This window comes from Pipra filicauda, unplaced genomic scaffold, assembly GCF_003945595.2.
Source record: "Pipra filicauda isolate LSUMZ 115617 unplaced genomic scaffold, ASM394559v2 scaffold507_size779033_pilon, whole genome shotgun sequence".
Lineage (NCBI taxonomy): Eukaryota > Metazoa > Chordata > Aves > Passeriformes > Pipridae > Pipra > Pipra filicauda.
Window position 1 is genome coordinate 765,478 of NW_024104651.1, and position 13,548 is coordinate 779,025.

At 38.9% G+C, this 13,548-nt stretch overlaps 1 protein-coding gene across 1 annotated transcript; it reads left to right on the plus strand.

The window, feature by feature from the left end:
• The first annotated feature begins 320 nt into the window (after nt 1-320).
• On the plus strand, nt 321-12,474 carry LOC120324376 (complement C3-like). The gene is made up of 13 exons (XM_039386825.1): nt 321-530; nt 2,534-2,585; nt 3,105-3,185; nt 4,226-4,429; nt 5,985-6,060; nt 6,478-6,634; nt 8,000-8,095; nt 8,412-8,580; nt 9,549-9,715; nt 10,160-10,318; nt 10,889-10,948; nt 11,408-11,501; nt 12,219-12,474. Exons 1-13 carry the CDS (start codon nt 330-332, stop codon nt 12,470-12,472), a joined length of 1,770 nt encoding a protein of 589 aa, XP_039242759.1. The 5' UTR covers nt 321-329; the 3' UTR covers nt 12,473-12,474.
• Nucleotides 12,475-13,548: the final 1,074 nt, after the last annotated feature.

The following is a 13,548-nucleotide window of genomic DNA, read 5'->3' on the forward strand; positions in this document are numbered from 1 at the left end:
TTGTCCAGTCAGATGTTGAATATCTCCAAGGAGGCAGACTCCACAAACCTCTTGGACAAGCTGTGTCAGCAATCAATCACTTCTTGATGAAAAGGTTTTCCCATTTTATAAATGGAAAACAGTAAATTCAGGAGCGCAAAGTGAAAAACAATATCTTGCAAAATGTCTTCATTGCTCTTTCCTTTTTAAGCAAAAGCTAGTCTCCTGTTTTACCTGTTTCTAATTTCCCATTCTTATCTAGGCATAGTGGAGCTGGAGTATTTTTCCTGTGCAGTGATGCTGTAAGACTGATCTCAGACATTGCCTTGTCCCCACAGGTAACAGTGAAGATGGATGCAGTGAAGGAGCTGTGCACCGCAGAGACAACAGAGAAGGCTGTGCAGCTGCCACTGGTGGCTAAGGGGAACTCTGCAACACCAGCCTACTTCTCAGTTGTCCCTTTGACTGTGGGAGAAATTCCAATTACTATTACTGCTTTTGACAAGGTTTCTGGGTATAGTGACAGCATTAGGAAGAACCTCAATGTTGTGGTAGGTATAACTTGTTGAGGACAAGAACTTCACAAATATGTGCTTCTCCCCAAATGTAACATTCACTGTGTGTGAGCTTTCATGAAGGGAGTGAAATGGTACAAAGATAAGACTGGAAACAATCTCAGGAAACCTGTTTTTCAGTAAGGAGTGAGGTATAGCATGTGGAAGAAATTTAACCCTATATGTATAATGTATATGGAAATGTTTGTTCTCTATAGCAAAATGCATCCTTCTACCCATGACATAGCAAAAACTTCTTCATGCAGCCAGTGCTCATCTCGTAATCTTTAACTTCCACCTGCTTTATCAACATGTATGAAGGCAACCCTGGATGTACGTACAGACTGGGGAATGAGATGCTGGAAAGCAGTGCCATGGAAAGGGACCTTGGGGTCCTGGTCAATGTCAGGTTGAATCTGAGTCAGCAGCGCCCTGGCAGCCAGGAGGGCCAACCGTGTCCTGGGGGGCATCAGGCAAAGCATCGCCAGCCAGTCGAGGGAGGGGATTGTCCCGCTTTGCTCTGCAATGGTGTGCCCTCACCTTGAATATTGCATGAAGGTTTGGGCACTACAATATAACAAAGATATTAAGCTATTAGAGAGCATCCAGAGGAGGGCAAAGAAGATGGGGAAGGGCTTTGAGGGGAAGCCATATGAGGAGCTGCTGAGGTCACTTGATCTGTTTAACCTGGAGAGGAGGAGACTGAGGGGAGGCCTCATTGCAGTCTACAACTTTCTCGTGAGAGGAAGAGGAGGGGCAGGCACTGTTTTCTGCTCTGTGGTGACCAGTGACAGAACCTGAGGGAATGGCCTGAAGTTGTGTCAGGGGAGGTTTAGGTGGGATATTAGAAAAAAGGTTCTTCACCCAGAGGGTAGTTGGGCACTGGAACAGGCTCCCCAGGGAAGTGGTCACAGCACCAAGCCTGACAAAATTCAAGAAGCATTTGGACAATATCTCAGGCACATGGTGTGACTTTTGAGGATGGTCCTGTGCATGGCTAAGGGTTGGACTCAATGATCCTTATGGGTCCCTTCCAACTCAGCATATTCTATGATTCTGTGATTCTATATGAAAATTCTTCTTCCCTTATGAAGCCAAGATTGAAGATGTGCATGTATCAATATTTTGAGAAGGAAATACTCTCTGCTAGTAATAAATTTAAACTTGTTTTATTCCCTCTGGTTGATGGATCTTCAGTTTTAATGATTGCACAGGTAAAACATACAGGCAAAAAAAATGCTGTAAATATTATTAAATAACTTAGTTCTCTTTCAAAATTATAAAAAGGAGGAACCTTCTAGAAAAGATGACTTTTCAAGAGCCAACACAGACTTGTTACAGCACCCAAGTCACCTACTGAGGGCTATTTTCAATCCACACAAAAAAGTGCAAAATATGAATCCTTGTACCATTGTAGGTAAGGATAAGGCACAGGATGTTGAGAACCTGCAGTTGTTACAGGCCATAACTTTTTTGGAGATAGGCAGAGTCTCAGAGTTCAATGCTACACTAAAACATTAAAAGTAACTGTAAAAATAGCTTTATTAAAACTGAAATTGTAGGAAGAAGGATATGTGGAAATCAGAAGGAAAAAAGTTTAGATTTTATCAACAAGATGTACTCAGAACGTCATGAATTTCATATTTGAGAGATTTATAAATATGAGTCCCTCATTGAACTTGACTTGCATGGCTCACAAAGCTGAGAATAAACTTTGAAGTTTAATTTTTTGAAGTTAGTTTTATTTAAGGGAATTTCATCCAGGGAAATATTTCAATAGTAACACAAAAAGTCAGTATAGTTTATTAGTATTTCAACTGGGAGATTGTAATTCTGATTTTATGCTTGAGTTTTACCTGGAGAGAAATCTCACATCAAAATCACTTATTTGTGCCACCCGCTGGTCTAATGCCAGAATGGAGCTTATGGGTTTTGTGCAGGTTAATTTCAGGTGTGAGTGCTTGCAAACATTCTGACTTTTTCTTTCCTCAATTATGCAGGCAGAAGGTGTTTTACAGAGAGAAGAGGAAACCATTTGCATTAACAGTGGCTGTAAGTTACAGAAAAGAGTTTGATTCAGATGAGGTTTGGAGTAGAAAGAGGGGGTGAATGATGGATGCAGTGAAATACTTCTTAATGTAGAGATATTGCTTTTGTTAACCAGAACTTATCACAAATAAATTCATCTGGTACCTAGCAAAAGACTCAGGAAAGAAAAGTCATTAAATTCTAAATTTTTAGGATTGATTTATTTTACTTTTTTGTTTCAAAGTAGCATTCTTTAAATATTAAATAAGCCTCTATTTCATCTACTAATGGGTCCTAAACATATTAAAAAGTAGGAGTTTTTTCAAACCTAAAATATTGTTAAAGATTGGAAATTAAATAAATTAAATGAATTTTAAAAATACTTCTTTCCATAAAATTTCATTTAATGTTTCAGATAACATTTCTGTCAAAATTGATGTCAGCTGTGAAATGCTTAAGGAAAAGTATGTTCTAAAATTACACTGTATGTTGTTTATGTTTAAAAAGTCTGGGTGTAGATCTCTATTTATTATTTATTTACAGTAAAATCCCAAACACTGGACCTGAACAGACCACCTGATATGGTACCAGGTTCTGATAGTCATGTGTTTGTTAGCCTGAAAGGTAAATGTAATTTTTTGTCAACAACTTCTCCAGGTGACAACGGACAGGTCCCTCTGTGCTGCTTATTCCTGCATGTCAAATATCCGTTCCCTCCTAGTTTTTCTGTTATGAGTCAAATTGTCTGTGCTACATGACCAGGTCATAAGACAGAACACCCCCAGGGTTGATCCAGTATCTTTTCCTCCTTCTAATTACTCCTTCTTACTTGAAATGGATGTAATAGCTTTATATGATCCATCCTCTTCACTGTGCTCAGACTAAAATTATGGGAAGGCCAAAGGTGAAGGGATTCAGCTTCTCTAATAAACCCACACTGCATTTAGGTTTGTAGAAATCTGATTTAGCTTTTAGAAATAAGGATGCCAGATTCTGATGTATAAGTTCTGGAAAGTTCTGTTTTGCTGAAGAGAAGATATGTATAATCATATAGTCATTTAATCCAATAACTGTATACGTACATATATATATGCATGTATACGTATTTTAAAAACATCTATTAGCAAGCAATTTTATTAGGGATAATTACTGTTTTCCCCAGAAAATGGAAAATAATGCATTTGTGACACAAAGGGTATTGGCTTCCACTTCAAATCCCTGAGCTAAAGTACAGGGATGTGTGAATTCATCGAATGATAAAATTGCAGAGAGAAAAAAAATACACAAAAGGTTTGGCATGATTAATGTACAATCATTCTTCCCTTCTGTGGGAGGATCATGTCTGGTTTGACAGGAATTTTCCAGCCCAAACCCCATGCACCAATCTTTCCCCCTTTCCTTGCTTCTCTGCCTCCAGCAGCCTTGGGACTCTTTCATACTCCTTCATTGTGCCAGCCTCCTTTCTCCAGCTTTCCCAGGGTCTGGCACCTCATCCTTGTTCTTCTTCAGCTTTACAAAGTCTTAGGTAACTAAAAACAGTGTTTAATGGTGAGGAGTATCAGGCCATGCTGGAATGTCAACCTATAGTTATTATCACCTTTCTTCATATTACACCACCCAATTTTAAATATGGTATGTATTATGGCTTATGTTTTTTACAACAGGGAATATTATGGACAAGTCTGTTGAAAATTGTCTTAGTCTTACTGGAGTGGAGAAACTTATTCAAGTGCCCACAGGCTGTGCAGAGCAAACAATGGTCACAATGGCCCCTGCAGTCTACGCTATTGAGTACTTGGATGCCAGTGAGCAGTGGGTGAACTTTAATCCTGAACGGAAGCAGGAAGCCATTAGTATGATTGAACAAGGTATGCAGACAAAGAGGGGGGGAAAAAAAACAAACAAACCCCAAAATAACAAACAAACAAAACAAAACAAAACAAAAACCAAACCAGAGCCCAAAAGATGGGATTTTTGTTATCATTTTGCACTGCACGCTGATTGTTTTTACTTGGTGAAGGAGTGACCAATGTCACAGCCACAAAGAAATACCTCTGACAATCTGCAAACAGAACTTGTGAGGAGGACTTAAGAGACTATTTGCCAGCATCTGGCAGTGGACAGGTATTGATGTTCACCATCCATCCTCCCTCTTGCCTAATTCAGAAGTAGAAAGTAAAATCTGAGCTGATTAATGTCAGCTCTTTTCAGAGTAAATGGATAGCAAAGGCCAGTCCTTCATTTCCTCCTAATGTACAAGTTCAAAATGGATAAAGATGAATCATGTCCTAAAAAGACTTATTTCTCCCCTTGACTCACAGACAGTGCTTAGGATGCCCAGCTGGGATGTAGACATCTCTGTCTGTGGCTATCAAAAGAAGTATCACAAAGGAAATTCCCAATGCTAATCATGATACTGACACTTTTGCTTCCACACTCCCGTACTCATCATCACATAAGCTAGAATGGCTTCAGAAGCCTTGACCCAACCCAGGGAGGGAGTTTCCTTAGGGAGAGGACACCTGCAAGTCTTCTTCTCGAAGAGTCCACTCCAAGATGTGATCCAAAGATACTATTAAATGGTAAAGCCAGGACCACAGTATGTGGAAGTGTTCCAGCTCACTAACTCTCAGGCACTAACACAGAGCCTGAGAGTTGCCAGTGTTGCAGCAGGTACAGCTGATCTTTCTAACTGCAGTGGTGTGCTTATGGCATAAAGCAATATTACATGCCTGTCTTCGTGATATTCAGACGTGTGGCACACATTTCAACAGTGAAAAATAAGTATATAAATAGAAATTAAAAACATGCTAGCAGTTGCTGCATGGAGGTCTTTGCCTATTTATCTAAGACTGCCTAAAGTGATATGAGATCCTGCTAATGAGTATTTGGTATTATCAGCATCATTTAGTCCCTATATTATGCTTTTACTGATTCTTATTGAAGTTCATTAGTATAAAAAATGAGCTGTGGCTGTGATACAGACTTTGTCAGGAGAGTAGCAGTCAAGATCAGAGGCCGTGATTTCTGAGGCTGTGTATGATGAAATAGATGATGTTTTGTATACTTTCTGATTCAATGTGCTATAAAGTCAACAGCTTGAAAAGTTGTCAATAAGAGGAAATAAGTTTCCCAAGATTCACTACACAGAAAATGCTTTGTAACCATAGGTATCTGCAGTTTTCAGGTTATTCTCATGGCTTAGTTAAGCCAAACAAGACAGAGGACCTTCTAAGCCTAGTGCTTTTTCTGTGTCGAAGTCTGCTGACACAGTCATTTCCTCCTTAATGCACCAGCGAACACCTCCATGAACTCTTCCACCAGTTAATACAGAACATATTCATGCTAATGCAAGTGATGTAGGAAAATGCCCAGTAAATATGGGTATTCTCTGAAAAGTTATGTTCTTTCCTCTTCATGCAGGTTATACTAGACTGCTTGAGTTTCAGAAGGTGGATGGCTCCTACGGAGCATTTAAAAAAATCCCCAGTAGTGTATGGTAAGTGATTTTTTTTCTGTGGTTTTATTTTTGGTTTTGTTTCTTTATCTGGTTGGGTTTTTTCCGAGTTACCTCTATTACCTTTTGATGCATCAGGAGTTTTTCTAGGGGGATAGATTTTCAAGATCTGGTGGACATGGTGTTGCCTATATACTTTTGTCATGAATAGTCAGCCACAAAATCTCTGAGCACGTTCAGTCCTTGATGAAGGAGATTTATACTGAGCCACTGATTATTTTGCATTTGCCACAGGGTAGAAATGGTCATGCTGATGTTGAATAATAACACACTAGGTTCCAGTGAGTGGACTGTATTGAATATGAGTCTGTATACAAAATTAGTATGTTTATTTTCCTGTCGATATAGTTTTCTATAAATATATGTCAGCACAAGTCTGGAAAATTTTCTTTTGTGCAGGTTAACTGCATTCATTGTTAAAGTACTCACAAGGTGCAGAGATTACATTGGTGTCCAAGACAATCACATACTCAACTCCATTTCCTACTTGATTAATCAACAGCAGGCAGATGGTTCATTCCACGACCATCACCCCGTATTGGACAGGTCAATGCAGGTAGGTAATCCATATTTAGAAGAATCTGTTGCTCATTTAGGGCTATTAGGGGTTCAAAGGAATATTGTGAGTTGTTGAGTAACAAGAAATGTATCTCTTGTTGAGTAACAAGAAAATAAATCTGTAATGTAAAATTAACTTGATAAAAGGTCTTTTATGTCAGATGCATAGTTAGCACTTTACCACCCTTATCTTTTCATCCAATCTTAGATAATTTTTGCAGCTATGCCTATAGAGCACTTAGAAAATTAATTGTGAGGTCCATATGTTTGGTAAAAATGTAAGCCTTTTATTGCCAAAGGCAACAGAGCCATAGAATCATAATTTAATTTTGAAGGGACATCCAGAGGTTATTTATATTTGAGCAGATATTATATATCTGCTCAAAACAGATCTAGTTAGATCAGATTGTACAGGGCCATGTCCAGTTGAGCCTTGAGTACCTCCTGGTCTCTCTGGGTAATGTGTTTCAGTATTTCACCACTCTCATGGTGAAAAAAAGAAAATATTAATACTTGAGCAGAATTTCCACTTGCATATCTTAGTCTACACATCCCCTATAACTGTCCAGAAACACAAAATTCTTATACAGTCCATGAATCTAGACTATGGAAATAATGTGCATCTTCCAAAACTCATTGAAAATGCAGTTACCTTTGTAGTGACCATATATGAAAAAAACATGTATTAATATTATTAATTATCTGTGTCAAATAAGTCGTGAGGCTTTCCCCCTCAAATCCAGTTTTACAGTTGATGTAACACTGTTGGGGGGAAAAAAACAAACAGCTCAAGAACTGGCCAAAGGGTTTTGATTTTTTTCTGACCTATGTTCATGCTGAGATAGTTATCTTCTATTTTACATATACTTCAAGAGTTTTCAGGGGGGAAAAAAAGCGAATGAAAGGACTATGTTTACTTTATCAAGAAGAGGGATAGGAAATGATCTAGTATTGGTGCATAAATACCTTTACAGGAAAAAAGTTCTGTGTGCAAGTAAGTGCATAAAAAGTACCAGAGAAATGAAAAGAAAAAACCCCACCCAACTAATGCTTGAAAAATTGAAGCTATGAATATTTCAATGACAAATTATAGATTTTAAACTATAAGTTAAATAATTAAATATTTGATTATCAGCTGAAGGACATGGTGGGTTCCTAATTTCTGACACTGTTTAATGAAAACTAGCTGCCACTATAGAAGATATACTTTAGATGGACACAATGAGAAAAATTAAAGGTAAAGCTACATGGTATGTGACCAGATGGTTTACCAAGAAGATCCTTTACTTCATGAAAAGTGATTTTCTAAATTTAATCATAAGCATGTACATTTAACTTTTCCTTTTAATGTTTTGTCTTTCAGGGTGGCATTAAGTTAGCAGAAGAGGATTTGGCTATGACAGCCTTTGTAACCATAGCATTGCAACAGACGCTCCAGGTCTACAAGTTACCTGATGTGGTAGGAAGCGTGACTCTTTAAGTCTGAAGGCTATTGCACAATGGCATATCCACTCTTCTATCTCTTACAGTACTGCAAATCAGGAGTATAAAATCTGTTTACATCTGTGGTGTATAGGAAAAGATTCCGTGGCCTATTGTACAAGGCGCTTCGACCTACACAGTCCATCATCAATGGCTTTAATCACTAAGCAAAAGTGATTACAATTGTCAAAAATTACTACAGTGAAGTATTCTAATTTCCTAGTATTCTTGCCAGCAGTAAGACTTAGTAGATCTCAGTGATCTTTTCAAATGGATCCATTCTGTTTTCACAGGTAGAAGGGATTAGAGGAGCAGTGGATTACATGAAAAATCAACTTTCGAGAAATACTGACTGCTATTCTACAGTCATCACGGCTTATGCTCTGACACTTGTGCAGTCTGATAGTGAAGAAGCCCAGTTTGTGAAAGAAAAATTAAGGGACTGTTCTGTTTTTGATGAAGGTAACCATCCTTAAAAATTCCTTTAGAAAGCACTTTTCCTAATTGAAACACTGAGAACACTTACATGAACAAAACATATTCAAGTAAATGAGAAACATTTCATTTTATAGAAACATGTATGTGTATGTGTAATATATTTAATTATTTAAATTACATAATTAAATATGTCAATGTTGATGTTTTAATATGTAATATGCATAATTAATATCACTACAAAGTGACACCATAATGAAGTTTGGATCATGATCTTCTCTGACACTGGAACTTGGACAATACCATGGTAAATATTCATTTACATTTTCTACTCCCCTTGGGGAAAAGAAAAAAAAAAGTCCAAGCCAAATGAGGAAGAAGAAAATTTGAATGAGAAAATAGCTACATATAACAGTAGCCCAGACTGGATTTCTGATCAAGAGGCAAGGTGTCTCTTCCAGACCACCTGCTTTCAAAGCCCCCCACCAGTTCGGAGTGCTTTGTTGCAGCTCCACACGGATGTCACCTCTTAGTCCTCCAGTGTGTGGATGTGGTGACTGCTGGGTTAGTTGGCTGCGTGGCAGCACTGCCATCCTATTAATTTCTTCCAATACATTTGCTAAATTTCTTGCAATACATTATGGTTTAATAGCCATAGTTTAAGTATAGGGAATATGGTTGTCCTTATTCAAGGCTGGATTTATGGGCATAATTAATACTATTATCTCTCAGGAACCACCAGACACAATGCTACCACTCCATCACATGGACATCGCTGTACAGTGGGTTCATTAGACTGTGATAATTGAAAAATTGGAAGCTATAGGTTTCCTTTTCCATTATCTTTTCTTCTCAATGGATTTGTTGCTCTCACAACACCACCTGTGTCTTGTGGTCCCTCAGTGCTATGACATGAAATACCTACTGTGTAGAACAATAGTGATTCTTGGCAAATGTCCCTATGAAGGAGATTCAAGACTGAGTTATTCTTGCAGCAAAGCAGCAGCGCTACTGGGGAAATGGGAACGATGCTGTCTCAGTGGAAACCACGGCCTATGCACTGCTTCAAACATTGCTCCTGAAAGACATGGAGTACACAAGGCCTATTGCTACGTGGTTGACAGAAAGAAGAAACTACGGTGGAGGGTACTGCTCTACACAGGTGCCTGACCACCAGTCCAGGGGGAGTTCTAGGGCAAGGGGAAGAAAACAGAAGCCTCATACAGACTTTTTCATTTAGATTTGAAAGCATTATAACAGTTAATCCTCAACTTCTTTGGTGCATGAAGCACTAAAGATTTTGGCTCATTAATAAACAATGAGCCAAAATAAAATGGTTAAAAGCTAGCAAAGAAGATTCTTTGTCTTCATGAAGACCTATGATAATCTAAGGTCAGAACTCCAGTGGTTTTACAATTTTAGTGCTAAAAGAAGAAGCTGGGAAATAGGATTAACAGTCTGTGCAGGTAGGAACAGATACAGGAGAACTTCAGAGCAGGAAAAAGCATAAAATTGAGTAGTCCAAGGTGACTGATAATGTCATCCTACATGTTGTTGAAATAATGTGGCATAATTATCACGTTTTTTGCGCTTCTTTCTCACCTAGGACACAGTAGTGGCCTTAGAAGCTCTGTCAGCATACAGCATACAGACATTGAACACTGCTTCCACTGACCTGACTGTCAAACTGGGAACACCTGGAAGACAAAATGACTACACCATTGTTCTGACTGATACTGATGAAGAGTTTCAGAAGCAGACAGAGGTACACAACAATCCCTTGTTTCAAACTTTTTTTCCTCAAACGGGAGAAACTGGATCATCTGACCTGGGTTTTCTCATGTTAAGCAACCATGATGTAGTTGGCTTATAATACCTTCAAATAATTTAATCTGTAAAACAACAGAATATTTTTAAAGAAAAAAAAACAACAGGTGCTTAGCAGCACACTTTAGAGGTGCTTTCTCCTGCCTCTTCAAGGACTTTGATGATGTGAATCTCCCCTAACAGTGAAGAGCAGCCAGGAGACCAGGTCTTGCTAGGAAATGAGCAAGAAGGGGAATATTCGGATCTTCAGTGTGCTGGGAACAGTGAAAATATCAAATCCAGGCTACAGAGGGGAGAGTAAAGTTGATAAAATATGTCTATTGAGCCCTAAACAGCAGAGTAAGATGTACCAGCTCAGCACATTTAAAATGTTATGAAACTTGAGGTCTTATAACTCCATAGCTAAAAACTTTCCCTACCCCATTTTGGAGGGGTAAAGGCAAGATGACAGGAAATCTACAGATCAAATGCTGAGCACAAAGTATTTTTTTTTTCCCTTGCTTTGCAGTTTGAACTTGGGAGAAAACTTGAAGTATCAGTACATGGCAGAGGAAGTGGGACAATGAGTGTAAGTTGCAAATTCAAAATCCAGAGTCTAACTGGACTTCTTTTAATCCCTTTTTGAAAACTGAGTGAAAGATCACTTGCCATGACCTCAACCTTCATGTTCCTACCTCCAAATTTCTAAAATTCATGGTCTAAAGCCTGCCCTTATGGGCAGTCAATTTTTCTTGTCTTTCAATTTATTAAATCTTTGAAATGTCAATGCTGATAGAGACAGCTGGAGTTTGAAAGACCTCTTTGTGGTTGGGAATAGAGACTTACCTCAAAGGGGTCCCACACCATTTGTGAATTGCACATGCTTATACCCGTGACAGTCCTCTGTGACCATTCTGAGCCTCTGGGAGACTGGTCTTTCTCTCTACACTTCCATGTCCCATCAACATTTCTTCAAGTCCTGGATGAGTAAATCCCCTGCCATTTAAATGATATTTTTAGTGGCTTGCTTTTTGTGTGTTTGTCTTAGATATTAAAGATGTACTGGTCTTCTGAGCTGAAGAACAATACCTGCAATGATTTGATTTTGACGGTGGAAATGGAAGGGAGCATCAGGTACTCTGGTAAGTGAAAGGGGCAGCGATTGGGTCTCAAAGGTGACACGTTTGGCCAGCTGCTAATGATAATTCACAGCTTTCCAGCTGCGGAAAGTGAGAATTATCACAAGGAAAGATAGAAGCCCCTGAACTCTCCCTACCTATTCTTTCATTTAGCTCGTTATTATTTGTAATAATATAATAATTATCAGAGTGACTGTAGGTGCAGCAGATACTTAACAATTACAGAACTAGAAACTCTTCTTGAAGAACAGGAGGTGAACTCCCTTCACAGAAGGTAAAGCCCAGCTCAGTTCCCTGGCTAATAAGGGACCTACCATGTGCCCTTAAAACTCTTCGAGGCAGATTTGTCATAGGTTTTTCATATGAGCAATAATGTGTTTTCCATCCCTTGAAGTATACATTCATCATCATCTCTGCCTTTGTCTGCATTTTTTTTCTGTTTGAATAGTTAACTTTTGGAGGGAGGGATTGTCCTTTACAAATTTATTCATAGCCTAAACTCCATACTTAGCTACATTTGTTGGTTATTCTTACTCTAGTTATCCCTAAAATTCTAAATCTGAATTAATTGGAAATACTGAGATGGTGTACAGCAAACTTTTATAAAACCCACAGTGATGTCATGACTTCCAACCGATATTTATCATTATACCATGAGGAGCCAAATTACCAAGCCCTCAGGCAAATTTATGCATGGCTGATCATATTTCTCACCTCCAGAAGCTGAATACTCTGATGAAAATGATGGTGAGGACTTGATTGCTGCAGAAAACAGCACATTTGAGGGGCTTTCTGGCATAGAGTGGTTTGATATCCACAGCAGAAGGAAAAGGGATGCCATCACTCCCAGTAAAGTAGAATCACTGCGGTACAAAGTCTGTGTCAGGTATGTCTGCAAGACCAGCTCTTCATTTGTTTGTAATTCTCCTTGGTCACCCTCTTCATATCCACAAACTCAGCATCCAACATGGTGATCTTCTGTGAGTCTGAATACACTAAGAGTCTGTGTCCTCGCTCCCATGGCAGGAGAAAGGATTTCCACACAATTATGAGGTTTACATGACTTGCATATACTTCAGATGCCCACTGCAGATTCTGCCCCATCAGACTCTGGGGAGACTCTAAAGCACCTGTCAGGCTAATCATTTGAAATAAGTCTTTTATTAAATAAAGTAAATACAACTGGAATACAGTAGTAACACATTTACAGAGTTTCTGGAAAGATGCTGTTACTTCCTTCGCAGTCAAATTCTGGCCTTATAAGAAAGAAAATATATCTACTACTAGCTGAGAGAGCAGGGGAGGAAGATAGGATATCCTATTGTGACAATCAAGAAGTTGGCAAGGCCAGAGGTAGTAAGAAAGAAATCCTCCCATGCAGAATAACTCTGAAACACCTGTCTTTTCTCTTGCTCACCGACTGGCATGGGTCTCAGAAGCACAAAGTGGTGGCTATTCTGGATTCCCCTTCTAGAGAGGTGAAAGGTGACAGAAGCAGGTTTTACTCCCCAGTAGAATTTCATTTTTCCATTGACTTTTGGCAAAGCCTTGAAGACAGTGGTTTTATCCCCCCTCCCAGACAATGGCATGAACAATGGCAGCAGAGAACTGAAGTTACCCTAATTCCCAAGTTTCACTCCCGCTCATTAAACATATATTCAGTGAATTGTGTACTGGCCAAAGCATCATTTTCCCCATTAATTACTACGTAACATTTATCAACCACCAGACCCACTGCTCCATAGCACACTGTTGAGTGTTAGGGTGAGGCTTAAACAATAGTATGAAGCTCCTTTTCTTGTAGTTAAGACACAGGAGAAAAACTGAAGGCACAAACTACATCACCAATTCTTCCCTACACTGTGGTACAACTCTCATGGGAAAAGGAGGGTGCCAAAATAAAAAGTTCTGAAGTCCAGAAAGCCTGTATGAGAAGCTTAGGCAAGACACCTGGGTTTTGAATGGCCATTTGACCAGTTGAGATGACTAATTTTGCCTCATGACTCCTAATGAAGTAGGCAGCTAATTTTCAAATTAAAATCCACTTTGG

What these genes read in the sequence shown, in the direction of transcription:
- LOC120324376 (XM_039386825.1), top strand. Translation starts at nt 330, where the DNA reads ATGGATGCAGTGAAGGAGCTGTGCACCGCAGAGACAACAGAGAAGGCT. An exon ending in GGAAGAACCTCAATGTTGTG is followed by an intron (nt 531 to 2,533) that starts GTAGGTATAACT and finishes TCAATTATGCAG; the next exon opens with GCAGAAGGTGTTTTACAGAG. An exon ending in TCTACAAGTTACCTGATGTG is followed by an intron (nt 8,096 to 8,411) that starts GTAGGAAGCGTG and finishes CTGTTTTCACAG; the next exon opens with GTAGAAGGGATTAGAGGAGC.